The following is a 22,883-nucleotide window of genomic DNA, read 5'->3' as shown; positions in this document are numbered from 1 at the left end:
CAATGTTTACATATTAACTTGTTTATTCAATTAGTATGCCAAAGGCYCAGTGCTGAATAATGAACATAGAAAAGATATCACATGATAATTAGTAACTTTGYATATATTCAACAATCAGTGTACAGCACTTTAATGTGTGAAATTATCAAATTAATTTAGTGTCACCTTAGAACATGGGTGTCAAAATCATTCCATGGAGGGCCGKGTGTATTATCATTATTTACTTTCAATTTGTGTCCAATTAAGACCTAGACACCCAGGTAAGGGGACTAGTTCCTAACTAATCAGTGACCTTATTGATCAATCAAGTACAAGGGAGGAGCTAAAACCAGCAGACACTCAGCCCTCCATGGAATGAGTTTGACACGTGCCTTAGAACATGAGGCAGCAAACAGTAGTAGACTCTGATTGTCTTATGGTTGAAAGCAAGGGTTAAGTTTGAGAGGTTAACGCACACCCTAGTCCAGGGTTCCCCAACTGGCGGCCTGTGGGCCAAATGGTTTTATTTGAAAAGTAGCTTCCTTGTCACCATTCCTTCATCTGCACTGATTTGGAGAAAAAATTGTAACCCACGTTTTCTGTGAGGGTCTGCGACATACTGTATAWAAAGCAAGGGTTGTGTTCCAGACAGACTACATTGCAGATGCTGCATTGCGTATTTTAAGGTRGTTTTTCATACCAGCATACTGACCTCTAATTGTGTGCATTGGTACGCAAAATGCATGCAGGTTGGCAGGTCTGCAGACGTACTGTACAGAAACATTTCTGATCATAAGAATCTGGTACAATGGAAGGACCAATACTGATKATCAGCAGGTCATGGCACAGCCTCCCAGCCAGAAAATATGATTTTAATCACATAGAAAAGGTCTATGGAGTTTAAGCTTAAGATGGACGTCATCAGTGGATGACTTGCAGTGATGCATTTCCTGATCCTCTAAAAAATGTGAGATTCTGACAGGAGATGTACCATGCAGGGTTGGGGGCTCGATTACATTTTTTATTCAGTCAACTTGGGAAATGTAGTTATCAAATCACCACCTGTGTTAAACCAACTAAATTAAAAAAATAGTATAGACCAGGTAAATGTTAGACCAAAACAACCACGCATGTGTTCCCCCTATGGCCATAGATCCAGAATTTCTGCAATGGCGTAAATAAACATTTTGGCTATTGTTTGTGTAATTCACACTGCTGGGGTAAAAGTCAGAGTATAATGCTTGTAAACCCCAATACATGTTCATGTCATCGTCACCAATCAATTGCATTACACTTAAAAACGACTAATTACCACCACCAATTTCTATATGGCATGCATGCTATGCTACCAGTTTACACAAGCATTTAGTTCTAAACCCGAAAAGACTTCTAGGTATCATACAGCAAAAACATCCAAATATATCCAAATCAGACTTTAGTTACCACATTGTGGGCCTGTTATTAAATATAAATCATGACGGATTTGATGAATATCCACTTTGTTAGATATGGTCTGCATTCCATTGCACCCCTTTACCGTATGTACTGACCCCCAAACCTGGTGCCGTGGAGATCATTGTCCAGTTAGTGGTTAGGGCTCACGGTGGAAGTCCTTTTTCCCACGTGTCTAGCTTGATGTCTGATGGAGATGTTGTGACTCACCACCTTGCACATGACGTAAAGCGTCAACGTTGCCACTGRGACCGCAGTCAGCGTATCCATATCCACGCTGGTACGGCCTGTGATATGGGCAGCAGGTTGCAAAGCGGGATGAGTGCGCCCATGTTGCCTGCGTCACCCTTGGCTAAATGGTTATTCCGGAGCAGGTCGGAAGGCAGTGGGGCCCAGGTGACTGGTAGCTGTGGTGCTTCGACGTGTGGGGGATTTGCTGCCCACATCCACCATGGAGGCTTGGCTTTGTGGGTCAGTTGGGCAGTGGTGGTGTTGTCCGGCTTGGGGGAAGTCAGAAGAATTTGCGCCCGCCCACAAGTGCTCCTGTGTGGGTTGTTTGAGTTTGGCTTGGAGGTCATCTCTGGAGGTTTGTCTGTGGCACTGCCTTATGCTATGCTGGCTTAGGTGGGGCCKTGTTTTAGCGTTTCTCAGTTGTGTGCAAAGGGAGGGAATCTCAGGGGTCCTTGTAGAGGCATTCTTTATTAAGTTTGGATTCCTGGCAAGTGTGTACCTGAGACAGTTTATGTCATTGTGACTCAATGRATTTGTGTGCATGTCAGAATCAGCAGCCTTGGTTTGAGAACTGGGGGTTGTCAGTAAGTCATCAATCCCATATTCTCTGGGACTACACTAGAGCCAGCGGCACCACTGTAAAATGATTATTTTGACAATATGGAACCACTGAGGGCTCCTTCCACACGGGTGGGTTCCCGAACAGCTGACATCAGGCAGCACTGTTAAAACTGTGTAGCCTGAATGGCACGATARATCCTTACTGGGTTGGCCACTTCCACTTCTGGAGTGGTACAGTTGGAGGGCCATAGCTGAGGTGAGGATCGCAGGATCTGGGACATAGACGAGGGGGGAGAGGACCACTGGCAGACTCTGGACTTGGGCAGGGACAGGGGCCTTTGGGGTGTGGTGTCTGAGAGACAGGGATGAAATTAAGATTAGGGTTTAGGGAGACAACATTTAAAAAATAAACAGTATTGCAATATTATCATCATTGCTGCCATTCGATCAGTAATTTTATTAAAAAAGTTGCAACATGATTTAGAGGTCAAAAAGGCCTCGATCCAAGAAGAGGATCATGGTTTCCCATTTTGTACACCATAAGAATACGATGCAGCTGGAATCACCACTCAGAGGTCGCTTCTGTGGGTTCATGGGCAGTGCCATTGAGGGCTTTCGCCATTTAGGGAGAAGTCTGTGTGGGACTTGCTAAGCAGGGGGGGGGTCAGCCAATGAATTATAGTCCTTTGCAAACATTCCATCWAAGATGGTGGATAAATTCAGATGAACGACTCAAGACGTTTATKATATAATTTTCAAGGTTCATGTAAGTGGGCATTCCCTCTCTCCCAGTTTCTCCATAATCTCTGGTATGTTCATASGAGAGAGGGAACTGCTGGCTCTGGTCTACTTATTGTCCATCCCCGMTCACCCTGACGTGACCAGAAAATATGTGCCGGTGAGATGTCTCGCTTTCTTTACCGTCTCTGATTCCATTAACTGCAAGTGGCAGTAAATCAGCCCACTCAGACTATACACACTCCAGCACAGTAGGTAGTGGAATGCACCTTTTCAGTTTATTAATGAACTACCAATACACTCATAGAAGTGTAGAAATGGACTACTTTAAAATGGAGATTTAATCACAGAKGCAGCCTAGTACAACTATGGGTTCACTTAATCAAATTCAATAAAAATGGACTGAGGGTACGAGATTAGAAAGAGAGCGAAGATCAGAGAGTGGGAGCGAAGGAGAGAGAGGGGGGTGTGAGAAGGAGGGAGGGGTAGAGGAGAGGGGAAGCGAATGAGTGAGTTACGTACAGCTGTGTCACCCACCAATGAGGATCATGGGTCTGTTCTTCATCTGGGAGATGCTGAACATGCCTGTGGGGAGGGACGGGGAGAAAGAGTGAGTTTGTGAGGACTTCAATGGAAAAGGCGGGCAAGATAGAAGAAAAAAATAAACATTCTACATTTCAACATGTCAGAAAAAAACGAAATGAGGACTTTGGAGCCCCTGGGATCCTTTACAAGAGAATACACACACAAAAGTTTGGACACACCTACTTATTCAATTATTATTATTATTATTTTTTTTACTATTTTCTACATTGTAGAATAATATCGACGACATCAACACTATGAAATAACACATGGAATCATGTGGTAAGCAAAAACAAATCAAAATATATTTAATAATTTTTGATTCTTCCATGTAGCCACCCTTTGCCTTGACAGCTTTACCTACTCTTGGCATTCTCTCAACCAGCTTCACCTGGAATGCTTTTCCAACAGTCTTGAAGGAGTTCACACATATGCTGAGCATTTGTTTCCTGGTTTTCCTTCACTCTGCGGTGCAACTCATCCCAAACCATCTCAATTGGGTTGAGGTCGGGTGATTGTGGAGGCCAGGTAATTTGTTGCAGCACTATCACCCTCCTTCTTGGTCCAATAGCACTTACACAGCCTGATTATGTGTTGGGTCATTGTCCTGTTGAAAAACAAATGATAGTCCCACTAAGCGCGCCCCAGAATGCTGAGGTAGCCATGCTGGTTAAGTGTGCCTTGAATTCTAAATAAATCACTGAGTGTCACCAGAAAAAGCACCCACACCACCTCCTCCATGCTTCACGGTGGGAACCACACATCCGAAGATCATCCATTCACTTTATTCGGTGTCTCAAAAAGGACATGGCGTTTGAAACCAACATCTTAATTTGGACTCATCAGACCTAAAGGACATCTTTTCACCGGTCTAATGTCCATTGCCTGGGTTTCTTGGCCCAAGCAAATCTCTTCTTCTTATTGGTGTGCTTTAGTCATGGTTTCTTTGCAGCACTTCGACCACGAAGGCCTGATTCACACAGTCTCCTCTGAACAGTTGATGTTGAGATGGGTCTGTTACTTGAACTCTGAAGCTTTTATTTGGGCAGCAATTTGAGGCTAGTAACACTAATGAACTCATCCTCTGCAGCAGAGGTAACTCTGGGTCTTCCTTTACTGTGGCATCCCCCATGCGAGCCAGTTTCATCATAGCGCTTGGTTTTTGCTACTGCACTTGAAGAAACYTTCAAAGTTCTTGGAATTTTCCAGATGGACTGAACGTCACTTCTTAAGGTAATGATGTAATGTTATTTCTCTTTGCTTATTTGAGCTGTTCTTGACATATGGACTTGGTCTTTTACCAAATAGGGCTACCTTCTATATACTACCCCTACCTTGTTACAACACAACTGATTGGCCCAAACTAAATCTAAGTATTTCAAATGACCGGGACTACAGATATGCATCTGTTGGTCACAGATACCTTAAAAAAAAGTAGGGGCGTGGATCAGAAAACCAGTCAGTATCTGGTGCGACCACCATGTGCCTCATGCAGTGCGAAATCTCCTTTGCATTGAGTTGATCGGGCTGTTGATTGTGGCCTGTGGAATGTTGTCCCACTGGATATTGGAACACGATGTCGTAGATGTCGATCCAGAGCATCCCAAACAGGCTCAATGGGTGACATGTCTGGTGAGTATGCAGGCCATGGAAGAACTGGGACATTTTCAGCATTCAAGAATTGTGTACAGATCCTTGCGAAAATGGGGCCATCATGCTGAAACATGATGATGGTGGCGGATGAATGGCACAGCAATGGGCCTCAGGATCTCGTCACGGTATCTCTATGCATTCAAATTGCCCTCGATAAAATGCAATTGTGTTRGTTGTCCGTAGCTTATGCCTGCCTATACCATAACCCTACCATGGGGCACTCTGCTCACAACGTTGACATCAGCAAATCGCTCGCCCACGCGACGCCATACATGCTGTTTGRCATCTGTCCGGTACAGTTGAAACCGGAATTAATCCGTGAAGAGCACACTTATTCAGCGTGCCAGTGGACATCGTGAGCATTTGCCCACTGAAGTCGGTTACGACGCCGAACTGCAGTCAGGTCAAGACCRAGGTGGGGACRACAAGCACGCAGATGAGCCTCCCTGAAATGGTTTCGGACAGTTTGTGCAGAAATTATTCTGCCGGGGTGGCAGCCGTAGGGGTGGCTGGTCTCAGACGATCCCGCAGCTGAAGAAGCTGGATGTGGAGGTCCTGAGCTGGCGTGGTTAAAAGTGGCCTGCGGTTGGGAGGCCGGTTAGACGTACTACCACATTCTCTAAAACAACCTAAGATGAAATTCTCTGGCAACGGCTCTAGTGGACATTCCTGTAGTCAGCATGCCAATTGCTCACTCCCTCAAAACTTGAGACATCTGTGGCATTGTGTTGTGACAAAACTGCAGATTTTAGAGTGGCCTTTTATTGTCCACAGCACATGGTYCACATGTGTAATGATCATCTTCTTGATATGCCACACCTGTCAGGTGGATGGATTATCTTGGCAAAGGAGAAATGCTCACTAACAGGGATGTAAACAAATTCTGAGAGAAATAAGCTTTTAGTGCGTATGGAACATTTCTAGGATCTTTTATTTCAGTTCATGAAACATGAGACCAACACTTTACATGTGGCATTTTATATTTTTGTTCAGTATAAATCAGTGTGTGATCGAATCCTCTGTGATGAGGGTGCTGTTCTGATGCCAATGAAACACACTGAGCTATAGAAAAGGATCCAATTCGATAGCACCGTTGGCGACATTTCAAGCTAGCTTAAGGCATTCTTATCTCTGTTACACACACGCCTTCAACTCGATCCCCAGCTGTCGAGCTGAGCTCACTGTGGATCTGAGTCACAGCACCAGTATACCCGGCATCACTGTGCTAGCTTAGCATATAGTGCTGCCTCCCTGAACTTGCTTCTGACTGGGCTTGAACCAGGGTCCTCTACCTCGCCAACACACGACAACCCACTTAACATACAAACTGATTGAGCTATATAAAATGATCAAATTTGATAGCACTATTAGTGACATTTCAAGCTGGCTGTGGAGTAAGCTTTCAGCATATTACGATATCTCCATTATACAACAATGAACCTTGCAAAATGATACACAGCGGGACGACATCCTGTTTAAAACATAGATGGTTGTGTAAACAACTTGTGCAGACAAAATATCAATAATAGCACAACCGTTATTTTGAATATGTAAGAGGCCTTAAAGTCGGTGTCATTTAAATTAGTTATTCACTAATCAGCAATTGCTGGGAATGATGTCCTATTGCTAACTGAGTCTACTTTTAATGGGCTGTAATTTGAAATACATGCTACACCAGAAGTGAATGTTTATATGTAGGAATATATATGGTGGGTTCAATGGAGGTTGGATAAGAGCCAGGGGAATGTTACTAAGTAAGGGGAAAGGCAATCACATGGTTGCGGTCACTGATGAGGGTGGATAGCTGTGGATTAGTGAAGAATGGGGGCCGAGGTCAGATCAGGTCACATGAAGGGAGAAGGAACAGTTTATTACCCACATCACTTAACTTCCTGACTAGCAACAAAGATGTAATGTTTAGAGAAGAGGAGGAAACTCCATCTAACGGGTGGTATAAATACTTGTATTGGTGGAAACATGTCTGTCTTTTTAGCTGTTTGACCCATTGGGTGAATAAACTTAGTTTGAGCTTTTCCTAGTTACATTTACATTACATTTAAGTCATTTAGCAGACGCTCTTATCCAGAGCGACTCTAGTTGTCCGTTAGGTTCTAATTAAACAGAGTTAAAACTAACAGTTGGCGCTGTGAGCAAGGTTCACAGCGATTTACAGTTAAGCTAGAGTCTGAATCAGTGAAACAGGAGCCGGCACCAGAAACAAGGTAGGCATAGTTTCTACACCTGTTAACACTTATTCTGACATATTGGGGTGATGAGAATCATAGGCTGAACAATTATAGGATACGGACCTAGAAAGCCTAAGTTTGTTCAGTAGGCCAATTGTGTAACGGTCGTAACTATATGGTGTAGGGTAGGTTCCATAAGGATAGGTATCGAGTGGAGCTAGTTCTCTGTGATATCCATGAGTGACACTATGGTGTAGGGTAAGTCCCGTGCAGGATAGGTCCCTAGTGTGGGTATTCCCCTGCAAGATCTGTAAGAGGGAAAGTCCCAGCCACATTGGCKGTGAGGCAATAGAGTGTATGTGGATAGTGATAAAAGGTTGCCTATAAGTACATGAGAGCCACATTCATGGTTAGAAAAGCAAGAAGATATTCTAACGTTGTTAACATGATGTGTGGATTAACAGTAGCAATAAAGAGATAGGTTGGTTTATGCCCAGTGGTATAAAGTACTTTCGTAAAAATACTTGAAAGTACTACTTTAGTAGTTTTTAGGGTATCTGTACTTTACTATTTATATTAACCCAAACTTTAAACTTCACTACATTSCTAAAGAAAATTATGTACTTTTTTCTCCATACATTGTTACTGACACCCAAAAGTACTCATTACATTTTGAATGCTTACCAGGACAGGAAAACTGTTCAATTCACACACTTATCAAGTTAACATCCCTGGTCATCCCTACTGCCTCTGATCTGGCAGACTCACTAAACACATGCTTCGTTTGTAAATTATGACTGAGTGTTGGTGCATGCCCCTATTATGGCATCTTTACTTTTACTTATGATGAGACATCATGAGTATGACAATTGGGTACTTTTCCCACCACTGTTTATGCCCTATTGGGGCATAATGTGAAAATAGGAAGATAGTGAATATTTGGTCATGTGTGTTGTCAACAACAGTGATATCTGAGGCGTAACACTYATGGGTTCTGGGTTTATTTTTAAATATTGTTAATTATCAGGTATCRAGCCAATTTAAATATTGAGTGTCATAGTCTGGTTTCTACACCAGAAGTTAATGATTATCTGTAGGAGGAGTGTATATGGTGGAGTCAATTAACCTTGGAATGTACTGAGTGAGGMAAAGGTAATCACYTTGACAGGCACTGAGGGAGAGATGTGGTTTAGTGAGGAATGGGAGGCCGAGGTCAGGTAACATTAAGGAACAGTTTGTTGCCCGTATCACTTAACTTCCTGTCTAGTAATAAAGATGTCATGTTTAGAGAGAAGGAGGAGACCCCATCCAAATTGGGGTATATAAACTCTTTTTCCGGACCCTGTCTTCAAAGATCATTTGTAAAAATCCAAATAACTTCACAGATCTTCATTGTAAAGGGTTTAAACAGTTTCTCATGCTTGTTCAATGAACCATAAACAATTAATGAACATGCACCTGTGGAACAGGCAATTAAGGTCACAGTTATGAAAACTTAAGACACTAAAGAGGCCTTTCTACTGACTCTGAAAAACACCAAAAGATAGATGCCCAGGTTCCCTGTTCATCTGAGTGAACGTGCCTTAGGCATGCTGCAACGAGGCATGAGGACTGGAGATGTGGCCAGGGCAATAAATTGCAATGTCCGTACTGTGAGACGCTTAAGACAGCGCTACAGGGAGACAGAACGGACAGCTGATCATCCTCGCAGTGGCAGACCACGTGTAACACACCTGCACAGGATTGGTACATCCGAACATCACACCTGCGGGACAGGTACAGGATGGCAACAACAACTGCCCGAGTTACACCAGGAATGCACAATCCCTACATCAGTGCTCAGACTGTCCGCGAGAGGCTGGACTGAGGGCTTGTAGGCCTGTTGTAAGGCAGGTCCTCACCAGACATCACCGGTAACATCACCTTTGCGCACAAACCCACCGTCCCTGGAACAGACAGGACTGGCAAAAAATGCTCTTCACTGACGAGTTGCGGTTTTGTCTCACCAGGGGTGATGGTGGATTTGTGTTTATCGCCGAAGGAATGAGCGTTACACCGAGCCCTGTACTCTGGAGCGGGATGGTGTGTCACAGCATCATCGGACTGAGCTTGTTGTCATTGCAGGCAATCTCAACGCTGTGCGTTACAGGGAACACATCCTCCTCCCTCATGTGGTACTCTTCCTGCAGGCTCATCCTGACATGAACCTCCAGCATGACAATGCCACCAGCCATGCTGCTCGTTCTGTGTGTGAATTCCTGCAAGACAGGAATGTCAGTGTTCTGCCATGGCCAGCGAAGAGCCCGGATATCAATACCATTGAGCATGTCTGGGACCTGTTGGATCGGAGGGCTAGGGCCATTCCCCCCAGATATGTCCGGGAACTTGCAGGTGCCTTGGTGTAAGAGTGGGGTAACATCTCACAGCAAGAACTGGCAAATCTGGTGCAGTCCATGAGGAGGAGATGCTAATGCAGCTGGTGGCCACACCAGATACTGACTGTTACTTTTGATTTTGACCCCCCCATTGTTCAGGGACACATTATTTAATATCTGTGGAACTTGTTCAGTTTATGTCTCAGTTGTTGAATCTTATGTTCATACAAATATTTACACATGTTAAGTTTGCTGAAAATAAACGCAGTTGACAGTGAGAGGACGTTTCTTTTTTTGCTGAGTTCATACATTGGTTGAACGACCTTTGTCCTGACTTTCTGGTGGGAAATTGGATCCTTTTCAACCTCACTGGAAAGGACACACATTGGATGAGATTTAGGTATAATATGAAGAAGTGTATAGCTGTTATTGTTTTGGATCTTAAGTTTTTGTCGTGCTACAAATCTCACCAGATCGGGTCTGCTGTATGGTCGGGATTTCTCCCTAAGGGTTAGCTCTCTGACTCCCTGACCCGGTAACTCTGTTGTGAGGTCGCCAGTATGATTAGGGAGAATAAGCCAATTTAGAAATTGGCTTCAACAGTGTGTTGGTATGCTCTTTGACATTAGTCTTAGGAATGTTGAATTAAGTAATAATTTGTCACATAGTAAATAGTTTMGGATTTTCTGAATCAGAAATGCCTCAAACTGTTGTTTTGGTCTGATCTCTCTCGAAGTTATGGCMATAGTYACTACTGATGGTATCTATATGCATGGAAGGAATAATACGACGAGAACAGTGTGAGCTTCACCCCCCCCAAATGGCTGAAGAATTGGTGTTCACTACGGCCCTGTTCTGCACTACTACTACTGAGACCTGAGTCCGAGCCAGCAACCTGTGTGCGAGCGGCAGAAGTGCGGCATGAGTCCTGAGACCGAGCATGGAGAGAGACGCGTCCAAACTTTTCTCATGCTGCTGGTATACTGGTGGGAAAAAGGACCAGACAGAATGGACTGTACAGAATGGTGGTACTGCTGAGGTGAGAGATTCGTTGGCTTGGGAAAATCTGATTATTCCCCAGATATTGAAATCAGGACATTATCAATGGCCATCAACTGTGATATGCATGAAACGTATGAGCCGTTGGGAATATGAACTATCTGCAGAAGAAAATGAAGATACGCCAGAAGAAGTGTGCCGGGAAGGAAGGGGAGTGGTCACCTGTGCCCGGAAATTGATTTAGGGTTGCTCTAAACCAGTGGCCGCCYACRYGMKGWMCKWMGKWCMKCRYGTRGATCACCAAATATTTCTGTAGAAAAGKCAACAAACAATAAAGGCTTGCACTCCTTTTTTAAAAATCGTGTTGAGCTGTTGCCGGTAGGTGCACTTGATTCAAAAGTCCTGCGCACCGGGTAGCAAAGTGTTCCCATGAGACAAACTCCGCCTACCCGGCGGACCTGCAAATCTGTGACTAAATCGAGTGCACCTACTGCGCTGCCCAATCGGATAGGTCAAATCACCGTGGCTACAGAGTTCCCAAGTTTAATAGGCTACTAGCCTATGTAAGATTTAATAACTTTTAAAACCATGACAACAGAGAGACTGTCAACAAATACAGCAAAGAGCTGCTGTTTTTATGAGTGAGTTCATGTTTAAGTTTATATTCAGCACTGTCACTATTTTTATTCAACACTATTACAAAACCCGCTTCTCCATACATCCGTTCYGGCTGCAGCTGCAATGAATGAGTAGCCAAGTATCGATAGCCCGGCGTGTTATTATTATTATTAGCAGCTCGTCGTGTCGATTTTAATATTAAGGAATGTTTAACTTTCTCTGGGCACAACATGAATTTGTGCATGAGGCAGATGCGGTGCGACTCGAGTTTCGCCATCGGGTGGAAGATGGTGTCCCCTCTCTCTGGTCAGTCTCACCGGAGGAAAGGAAGGAGAGAGCAGGGACAGTGAGAGGCGGTTGGGAAAAATTGTTTTGAACTCGGAATTCCAAGTTGGAAACTCGGGCATCTTTCCAGAGCGCCGACTTTTCGACCTGAAGATCACTGATGTCGTGATTTGATCTCGTTGACCATCAGATGCAGGTACCATCAGTCCAGTTAAATAAAAAAGCAAATTARTTCAATTCATGCTCCACAGTGCCTCTCAAGTGCTAAACCAACTGATCTATTTTGTTATCAAAGCACGAGTTTTGAAATATATGGTCTGATTAGCAATTTTGGCAGGGCAATCATATAGCCAATATCCCTTGATAATGTATTAAGGCCTACTGCCCAAACCTCATTCTTACAAAACTGTTTGTGTGAGGTTAATGTAAATCTCAGCTTGCTTTTTGACTGCGAAAGTGATCTTGACTCAGAAAAGGTTGGRTACCACTGCTCTAAACTGTTTACTTGGGCTATCAGGTTGATTTTGGAGGTCTACACACTGGGAAATTCAGGTGCATTGAGATACCGATCTATCGTTAACATGCCTGTATGTGTTCCCTGTTTGTAAATGTAAATTCTGACAGTGTCGGTGTGTGTGAAGTTGGAGGTCTTGAATTTGAGTGATTGGCAGTCCTTAGTGCTTCACGTGGAGTCTTTCTAAATTTGGGTTGGATAATTTATCAAATGTTTAAATTATGGTTTGGAAAGGAGCAAACGGAGGAGAGCACAAAGTGAGGGGACGGTGCACTGTCTAGGCAGGGTTTTCCTTCCTTCAAACCTCATCTTTTAGTGTCCTCCGAGAGGGAGGTTAGAGAACCCACTAGATGATAGCTTGAGCTAAGCATGAGGTACTTGATAGTAGGGGTTTAGTTTTACCATTGTTATCACAATCCTAATGTTAAAGTGCATCAATACATATGGCGACACAGTACAATTAATTACGTGCAAGGCGCATAGTCTGTCTTGCTTTGACACCCGAGAATGAAGGAAACTAGCARCCCATTGGCATAAAACAGAACGGATGGAAGGTTCTTTCCCCAYTCTCATTGGCATTAAGGGTGGTGTGAAATTATTCTCTGTCCCTGTTCAAGTCAATATGTTTTCTAAGTGTCGTGGAACATCAGAATGATCATTGTTCCAGAGGGATTGTTGGAAATTGACTTGAATGTTTTAGTGTGTTTATAATTATATAAAAGTGGAGAAGCGGTAGTGACTAACGTGTTATGGGTTAGATGGAATGATTAATGATTCATTTGCAAATGTATTTGTGGCCGGAAGCAAGGTACATGCGGGGCATGTGTTTGAGACAGAATGTTTGCATAAGGGTGTTAGCTGCACTGTCTGGCAGGACCGACATCAGTGTATTCTGTGGAGTCCCAAAAACCAAGGCGTTAACATTACAGGGAATTGGGAAAGCAGAATTTCATATGACGGCCGGATATTTGTGTGGCTAAGAAATTAAGGAAGTGGGTAAGAGTCTCTGGTGAACGATACCACTCCTCTATGTATATTGTTACAGGGGATAACTCATAGGAGAGGAAGGACAGCTAACTAGAGACTACTATGAAGTCAAACTGAATGTCACACATACCCAGATCATGGGGAGTAGCAGAGACAGTTTTGTCTTTTCAGACACTATTGTCAACTTTTAGTGATGGGTTTGTCACAGAAGGTACAAAGCTTAAAAGAACAGCCACAGAACCCTGTATACAGCAGGCCACATCACCGAAGGGGAAGTTTGCTGTAATAATAGCATCACATCTCCTGCAGAGTGTGATTAAGAAACATGTGACTGAGTTTTATAAGGTTGGACAGCTTCCAACACTACTAATATCTCCCCCATTCATAACAGCCAGCTAACACTTGACATATCTCCCAGAAGATTGGGACCGAGTGACGGTAAACGGAAAGTGTCAGAAGGTGGCTGCTTATCAACCGTTGGGACCCAAAGGTTACACTGTAATGAGGGTGTTCACAAAGGGGTGGGGTGAACAGGACGTGGCTTGGGTGGTTGATGTCCTTGATGATCTTTTTGGCCTTCCTGTGACATAGGATGCTGTAGGTGTCCTGGAGGGCACGCAGTTTGCCCCCGGTGATGCGCTGGCCAAACCGCACAGCCCTCTGGAGAGACCAGTGGCAGTTGCCGTACCAGGATGCTCTCAATTGTGCATCTGGAAAAGTTTGAGGTAGGGAGAACCTGAAAGGTTCAGTCCTAGATCTATCAGTTTACCACAAAGGCAATAGGAGAGCAGGAGACAGATTCAATGCAATAYCTATTCTCACAGCAGTCGCTGTAGGGACAGTGGCTGAAGGAGCGGTAGTAGTGCTGYAGGATGCTATAGTAACAGCATGYAACTGGACTATAGCGCAAATTAGGAGTATTTTGAAGTACGCAGTGTTAGTAGTAGCAGGGGTTACCTTGGTAACATTGTTGGGATATCATCTTCTGAGGGCATTGATGTTGAAATGTATAATACCAGTCAAAAGTTTGGACACACCTACCTCATTATTTTGTCTATTTTCTACATTGTAGAATAACAGTGAAGACATTAAAACTATGAAATAACACGTATGGAATCATGTAGTAACCAACAAAAGTGTTAAATCAAAATCTATTTGAGTTCAAGTACCAGACATCAATTGTTCAGAGGAGACTGCGTGAATCAGGCCTTCAGGGTCGAATTTCTGCAACAACAACAAAAACACTACAAAAGGACACCAATAAGARGAAGAGACTTGCTTGGGCCAAGACACACGAGCAATGGACATTAGATCGGTGGAAATCTGTTCTTTGGTCTGATGAGTCAACATTTTAGAATTTTGGTTCCAACCGTCGTGTCTGAGATGCAGAGTGGTGAACGGATGATCTTCACATGTGGTTCCCACCGTGAAGCATGGAGGAGGAGGTGTGATGGTGTGGGGGTGCTTTGCTAGTGACACTGTTACTGATTTATTTAGAATTCAAAAAGGCACACTTAACCAGCATGGCTACCATAGCATTCTGCATCAATACGCCATCCTATCTGGTTTTCGCTTAGTGGGATTATCATTTATTTTTCAACAGGACAATGACCCAACACACCTCCAGGCTGTGTAAGAGCTATTTGACCAAGAAGGAGAGTGATGGAGTGCTGCATCAGATCACCCGACCTAAACCCAATTGAGATGGTTTGGGATGAGTTGGACCGCAGATTGAAGGAAAAACAGCCAACAAGTGCTCAGCATATGTGGGAACTTCTTCAAGACTGTTGGAAAAGCATTCCAAGTGAAGCTGGTTGAGAGAATGACAAGCGTTCGCAAAGCTGTCATCAAGGTAAAMGGTGGCTACTTTGAAGAATCAAAAATATTTGTTTAACACTTTTTTGGTGCCTACATGATTCCATGCGTGTTATTTTATAGTTTTGATGTCTTCACAATTATTCTACAATGTATAACATTTAAAAAAATTTTTTTGAATGAGTAGGTATGTCAACTTTTGACTGATACTGGCCACCACACATGTATATTGGGTGGCCATGGAGGAAGGAGATTGGGAGCGAAGTGAAAATGACATGGCATGGGAACACCTCTTGGAACCTGTTGCCGGACAGGGCAAAGACTGGGTGAAAGCATGATCTTTTTAGGGCCTTKATTTTTGTGGAACCCAGCAGAAAAGTATTCCCGAAGCCAGAGTCAGGCGAAGAGATAGTGGGAATCATCATGTTCTCAAACTTTGGMTTGTCTTTGCATYTATAATTATGCATAGCTCAGCACATTATTAATACTTGTTTTGTTGTGTTTCTTTTTGCTTTTAAAGTTTTGTGCTATCACTCTCTTAGGAACCAGAAGGAAGAAAMAGAAAGTAAAAACTTCAGCTGAAATGTCATTATCAGTTGTCTGAAGAGGGGGAAATAAGAGTGTGCATAGTGTAATTATAGATCAGAGGCCATAKGTCTCAGTGGTGTAAATATATTAACTGAATGTTAATCATGGTTCATCTTTTTGTTTATTTACAAATCATTTCAAAGTTTGTGATGTTGAACAGTATGGGAATTACTATTCAAATAGGAGGGACTGTTGGGTTGTAATTTGAAATACATGCTACACCAGAAGTTAATGGTTATATGTAGGAGGAATATATATGGTGYGTTCACTGGAGGTTGGATAAGAGCCAGGGGAATGTTACTAAGTAAGGGGAAAGGCAATCACATGGTTGCGGTCACTGATGAGGGTGGAAAAGTGAGGAATGGGGGCCGAGGTCAGATCACATGAAGGAACAGTTTATTACTCACATCACTTCACTTCCTGACAAGCAACAAAGACGTAGTGTTTAGAGAAAAGGAGGAGACTGTCTAACAAGGGGAATAAACACKGGTGCTTTGTCTTTTCAGCTGTTTGACTCATTGGGTGAATTAACTTGGTTCGAGCTTTTCTTAGTTGTCCGTTAGGTTCTKATTAAACAGAGTTAAAACTAACRGTGCATTATAAGAGTAGTAATAAACCTGGGGCAGCAGATAGTCTAGTGGTTAGAGCATTGGGCCAGTAACTGAAACATCGCTCGTTACAATCCCCGAGCCGACAAGGTGAAAAATCTGTTGARGTGCACCTTGAGCAAGGCACTTAAACTTAATTGCGCCATTGATATTGGCAGACCCTGGCTGTGACCCCACTCTCTGAGGGTGTCTCAGTTGGAGTGGGATATGCATTTAAAAAAATATATAAAACAAATGCATATAATAGGAAATATTTAAGCATTCACCTAATTTTTATATTCACTAAGAATGAAATGGGGAGGGACTTGTCCAATAAGAAACACTCCTTTTGTGGCCAAAAAAGTACTCCATTGCAAAATGTTTTGCTACGGTGTGCACTAATGAATATACCCAAGGTAAAGTGCTCTTACTACCTGCATGTTGTTTCTTCTTCCTGCCCACAGCGGCGCCAATGATATCCAGCAGCTCCTGGTCAGAAGCTCCAGAGCGCAGAACGTCCCTCAGGGACACCTCCGTGTTCCCAAACAGACACACCTAGAGACGGGAAAAAGGTGTAGTCACTAACACACACACTGGGGACAGAACAAAGGACGAGTAACTAACACACACAACTGATGCAAGTACATCAGGGATCAACTAGATTCAGCCGCAGGCCAATTTTTTCTTGTGCAGATGGTCGGAGGCCCGGAACATAATACAAAAATCTATTTTTAACACTGCAAATTGACCCCAAGAAGCCTTAAAAATAGTAAAAATAAAAACGCGTTCAAAAGTTTGGGGTCTCAGAACAGTGCAAACTGTCTCTAAACAGAATCGAAACAGGAGTGGGAGACCCCGGTGCACAACTAGTTTGTGAAACAGACACCTCTCAAGTCCTCAACTGGCAGCTTCATTAAATAGTACCCGCAAAACACCAGTCTCAACGTCAAGAGTGAAGAGGCGACTCTGGGATGCTGGCCTTCTAGGAAGAGTTCCCCTGTCCAGTGTTCTTTTTTTATTTTGCCCATCTTAAGCTTTTTRTTTACAACTCRGCCTAGAAGGCCAGCATCCCGGAGTTGCCTCTTCAATGTTTACATTGAGACTGGTGTTTTGAGGGTACTATTTAATGAAGCTGCCAGTTGAGACTTGTGAGGCGTCCGTTTCTCAAACTAGACACTTTTGAACGGTAGTGTATATAAAAAAAAGAATTTGCTCAGAAAACTTGGGGTGACAAATAAAACCACCCACAGGCAAAATTTGGCGCGCGAGTTGGGGAACCCTGATGTACGTAATCTCACACACACATGGGCGACTGACTGTCTGCGATTATGTAAGTACACAAACGTCCACACACCCCCAGTCACCCCTTCACTGTCTACATGCGCACAAGGGCTGTTCACCTTGAGGTTGCCGTCTGCCGTYATGCGTAGTCGGTTGCAGGAGCCACAGAATTGATCCGACATGGAGGTGATGAAGCCCACCTGGCCCTGAAAGCCTGGCACCTTAAATGTCTAAGGAGCAGAGAACAGATCYTAAGAACATGGTTTAAGGTAATCTTAGCCCCAGCCTGCTTTCTTTGTCGAACTCTGATTTTACAGCGCAAGTTGCTAGTGTGGTAACACCCTCATCTACGTAACCCCATACAGTCGATCCCTAAGCATTTCTCATCGCTTTACTCTGTCTCCCTGCGCATRTGCGCCTATCCTTTGGCTAATAAATAAAAATATGTAAGGACTATGGATTTATGTTCTTTTAGTTTTTATATAGCACATCTGTTCAGGAAAGGATATGTGATTGTTATACTAAGGTCATTTGGAACAGACACTGACCACATTTACATGCACACCAATATCCCATTATTATTTCGGGACACTCAAGTATTCTGTTTTTAAGTTGACAAACATCATATCCCGTTTACAATAACCCAAATAAGCTTCTATCCCGGTTATAAACCCAGATAAGATGCCTGCGATATGCTCATCTTAGACYGGATACCCATTTACTGTTGTTTTTTGCGGTCTGCGCAGGCTCAGTTTAGCATCGTATCATGGGTGTTCTGTGATTATGTTTTATTCTGAGAAGTTAAACAAATTACTTCAAAAAGTAGGATGTCTGTGCACATTCAATCAACCATAATAATTGCATAATTTATTTTGCCGAGACTCTATACCGGACTGTATCGGCTTAGGCTCCTTTGACCCCTAATTTAGATACGTTTATGGTTATAATTTCCGACATTTGGTAGGCCATTTGCTCATCAACTTGTCTATAGTTAGATGCAGCTATTCTTCTGTAATAACTTGCTGCCCTAAAAGACTAAATAAAGCAGTGCTCAACAGACTAATGTCTTAAATCAATAGAATGAATGTAAATGTGTCTGTTCCAATTCAGCTATTCTCTGAGTGAGGACATTTAGGGATCGAAGAGAAAACGCATTGACTCCAAAACAGTGCAAAGATTGTCCCTGTGCAAAATGTCAAAATGCCATAAATTTGACCTGATTTTAAGGAAATGAAAAGTTGAGAAAATGATGAAACATGTTTCTGATAAGACTGCTTGCATGGAAGTGTAGCATACCAGCATAGCATGTTACACGCGATCCCCCAACCACGCATTCACATTTAAGAGATAACATTTCTCCACTGATCTTTCCTAGACAAAATTATAATTTTACAGCAATTATTATTAAAATCATATTTTAATTAGTCTACATCTCAGTCAGTGTCTAGATTTTTAGCTTTTATTCCATTTAAACCAGATTAACCTAAATTAGGAAAATTCTGRTTATTCATGAGTAGAAGGATACTCGTGAGCAGGATATCAAAGGTGCATGTAAACAGCTTATCCSAAATAAGACCTTAACCGGGATAATAATCCCCAGTTTACAATTGGCTCATTCATCCCCCTCCTCTCCCCTGTAACTATTCCCCAGGTCGTTGCTGCAAATGAGAACGTGTTCTCAGTCAACTTACCTGGTAAAATAACGGTAAAAAAATAAAAAAAAATAAAAATATGAACTATTATCCGGTAATACTGTTCGCATGTACATGTGGTCATTGAGATCATTAGCCTGAGTGACAGTCTGTTTGGCTTGACAATGAGCAATGAAGTGCACAAACAGATCTGGGACCAGCATTCAAGATAATTACAAAAGAGACCAGCTTTGCTTTCAGGCATCACTATATCTTGAAATATTCATTAGCATCTGATTTAGCTTGCACAACCATGTGACTTACCATCAACTAAACAATTAATTAATGAATGCAACCAGCACACACTGTGGGAAGTACTGCATCTCTGATGCAGCAGAAATAGATAACGTGTCATCATAATTTGTTCCTGGGCGGACCCGGGACATTGAATATTTAATTTAGCCGAGTCGCAGGTGCGAGATGAGGCAGATTAATAATTTAGAGATTATCTGTGGGAATTAGAGTGGGCTGGGGGGAGAGAGGAACCTTGGCTGTGTCCGTCTTTCCGAGTGGAAGCTGTTCCAAACTGGGCCACTGCTGTCTAATGCGGTCCAGCATCTCCTGGTAGCTCACCATCTTCTTGAAGTTCCATTTGTTTCCTGCAGGAGGCAGCAGAGGTCAACAGAATGGAGTGAATGCTCTAGTCTAGAGGTGTATTCACAATGTGGATGACAGACCATGATTGAAATCTTATTTATTTTCTCTCAAAATACTTTGTGCGCTTGATTGTGCTTCCCGGCACACCAGGGGGGTTGGTTTTTCACATTTTGGACAGTTCTATTGGTTCAATGAGGCCGAGCAAGCTAAATCAAGCATACCTAAAGAAAACCAAATCTATTTGCACCAAGTCTAGTTGAGGATAAGCTTGTATAGTACGTGTCATGAGACTCTCACTCTACATTAAACACTGTTGGTTACCATGTGTTTCTGAACAGTGATGATATATCTATTGAAGACCAAATTCAAGCCTCTTAGGCTGTTTGGATGACAATTCATTTTCTTGCCTTCCTTGAAGTAATCGCTGATCAGCGAAATGCTTGCATTTACAATCCAATCATGTTTTTACATAAAAAAATGAAGGAATTACTTTTTTAAAGTATCTAAATGGGGTGAGAGGGTTTAAATGCCAACCTCTGTCACCCTGTCTAATCTCCTATTTTGAAAACAAGAACGAGGAGATTAGCTAACACAAACTGGTGCTATCGCTTTATCTTCAGTATTTCTAGAAACTGCCAATTGTAAACTCATTAGTAACCCTATTCGTAAAGGAACAATAATCATAATAGTTTGATTTGAAAGTGTGAGACTGCATTGAACCCATACAAACATAGGCCTATGTAAAACGAGGTCTACAATTTGAATATAAAGGTAGATGGCTAAGAGTCTGTTATTATTTCAAAATTACAGCAATTTAAAATGCATCATGACGGAAATATTAGTAAAGTATTAGTCTATTTAAGGGAATTGAAAATACTGAGACGATGACTGTTCTCCTTCTGCAAAAAAACTAACTTGACTATGCAGTAAAATGGCAACATTGTCATTGTGTGCATTTTTTGTGTATGTGGTATTTTGACACTTTAAAATCAGACAGTAAGGTAATCAAGGAGGGAGACAGGCAAGTGGGAGAAACAGTGGGGAGGATGGATACAGGGATTGAAACGCCGGTCTCCAGTCACGTCAGAGAAGTACTCTTGACGTGACAGGGAATGTTCCATCTCGACCACAGCTCCACAGTGGTGGCAACGGTCTTAAAGAAAGGTCCACTCACCGTCAAAGGGCATGTACTCAATGAAGCGTACTTCRAGAGGCTTCTTCTCRGTCAGGGCCACAAAGTCCAGAAGCTCGTCCTCGTTGAGGCCCCGCATGACCACACAGTTGACCTGTAGAGGGCAGTGTGCAGCAGTGAGCAACATTTACATTTTAGCAGACACTTATCCAGAGTGACAGTTGGTGCATTCATCTTAAGATAGATAGGTGACAACTGTAAAGGACATCACGCTGCTTGCGTAGCGAGTACAGCTTCCTCCCGATTCGGTCCATACCTGGAGCGAACTCGGCACCTGTCTTGCTAACACACGTTACCGCCCTCCTGAAGCGTATTACTAGTCGGCGCCATGTGAAAAGCTAGCGAGTGGGGACACTTCAGGCTGAGGAGTTAGTTTCACACATCCCCATGTGCTACACAACCACATATCAAAGTAATAGTAAGTACAAAGTAATTGTAAGTATCACAGTAATAGTAAGTACAATAAAGTAGTTATCAGCCAAGTCAGTGCTAGTAGCTACAAGCCGTCRACCAGAGAGCTGCCAAAACTGCACGAATCTGTGTGTTTTGACTGACTACATGCAGTACCAACACAAACCATGCATTAAAACACTATGGAGGGAAAGCTTTCCATAGGGAATGAGTATCAACACACTCAAACCAACCGTCCGATGCATTCAAACATGTAAGAGCGAAAACATGCACACACACACATTGAACCTAACATCGTGACAAGTATGGCTTCCAACCTACAGCTAGCTTTTTTGGACGAACCAGCAAATGAACAAAGTTGAGGAGGACTCTGATCTTTTACCTTGACAGGGTTATAGCCCATCTCAATGGCTTTGTCAATACCTTCCATGACCTTGTGGAACCCTAGGAAAGAGATGAAGGCAACAATGAAAACAGAGCAGTAGCTTATAGGCTACTAGGCTTATGTGATACATTTTATTCTAAGCARCTTCCAAATGGCCAAGGACACAATAATTAGATGACACATTGCGTCACCCATTGTGCCTTGTAAGTCCTTTAAAGCTGAATTGGGTTCATGTCCCCCCCCCCCCCAAGTTCTCCCTTTCCAACGCCAGAATGTGAAGTCACACCAGGAATCGTCCCAGACAAAGCTTAACAAACCAGTCTCAAGGCGTGAGACCAACTGCAATTTCAAATCAAATTTTATTAGTCACATGCGCCGAACACAACAGGACCTTAGTGAAATGCTTATTTACGAGCCCCTAACCAACAATGCAGTTAAAAAATATATGGATAAGAATAAGAGATAAGTGACAAGTAATTAAAGAGCAGCAGTAAAATAAAAATAGCGAGACTTATATACAGGGGGGGGTACCGATACAGAGTCAATGTGCGGGGGCACCAGTTAGTTGAGGTAGTAGGTAGAGTTATTAAAGTGACTATGCTTAGATGATAGAGAGTAGCAGTGGTGTAAAGAGGGGGGGCAATGCAAATAGTTTGGGTAGCCATTTGACTAGATGTTCAGGAGTCTTATGGCTTGGGGGTAGAAGCTGTTTAGAAGCCTCTTGGACCTAGACTTGGCACTCCGGTACCGCTTGCCATGCGGTAGCAGAGAGAACATTCTATGACTAGGGTGCTGGAGTCTTTTTAGGGCCTTCCTCTGACACCGCCTGGTATAGAAGTCCTGGTTGGCAGGAAGCTTGGCCCCAGTGATGTACTGGGCCGTTCGCACTACCCTCTGTAGTGCCTTGCGGACGGAGGCCGAGCAGGGATGKAACCAGTCAGGATGCTCTCGATGGTGCAGCTGTAGAACCTTTTGAGGATCTGAGGACCCATGCCAAATCTTTTCAGTCTCCTGAGGGGGAATAGGTTTTGTCATGRGCCCTCTTCACAACTGTCTTGGTGTGTTTGGACCATGTTAGTTTGTTGGTGATGTGGACACCAAGGAACTTGAAGRTCTCAACCTGCTCCACAGCAGCCCCGTCGATGAGAATGGGTGCGTACTCGGTTCMCTTTT

The 22,883-nt window shown here is 43.1% G+C and overlaps 1 protein-coding gene and 1 pseudogene across 1 annotated transcript in view; both read right to left on the bottom strand.

The window, feature by feature from the left end:
* Positions 1-5: 5 nt before the first annotated feature.
* LOC139028287 (uncharacterized) lies at positions 6-3,159 on the bottom strand (annotated as a pseudogene).
* Positions 6-22,883, bottom strand: part of LOC111969162 (molybdenum cofactor biosynthesis protein 1) — a 51,754-nt gene continuing 28,876 nt past the window's right edge. Inside the window, exons 5-11 of the mRNA XM_023995096.2 lie at positions 21,708-21,769; positions 20,897-21,008; positions 19,612-19,724; positions 17,554-17,664; positions 16,588-16,708; positions 3,484-3,546; positions 6-2,575 (exon numbers count right to left, since the gene is read on the bottom strand). Of these exons, the coding sequence (XP_023850864.1) occupies positions 3,491-3,546; positions 16,588-16,708; positions 17,554-17,664; positions 19,612-19,724; positions 20,897-21,008; positions 21,708-21,769 (575 nt within the window). The 3' untranslated portion in view covers positions 6-2,575; positions 3,484-3,490. The remainder of the gene's footprint in view (positions 2,576-3,483; positions 3,547-16,587; positions 16,709-17,553; positions 17,665-19,611; positions 19,725-20,896; positions 21,009-21,707; positions 21,770-22,883) is intronic.

This window comes from Salvelinus sp. IW2-2015, linkage group LG10 (genome assembly GCF_002910315.2).
Source record: "Salvelinus sp. IW2-2015 linkage group LG10, ASM291031v2, whole genome shotgun sequence".
NCBI lineage: Eukaryota > Metazoa > Chordata > Actinopteri > Salmoniformes > Salmonidae > Salvelinus > Salvelinus sp. IW2-2015.
The sequence above is the reverse complement of the archived record's forward strand: the minus strand, read 5'-3'. Positions and strand labels throughout refer to the sequence as shown.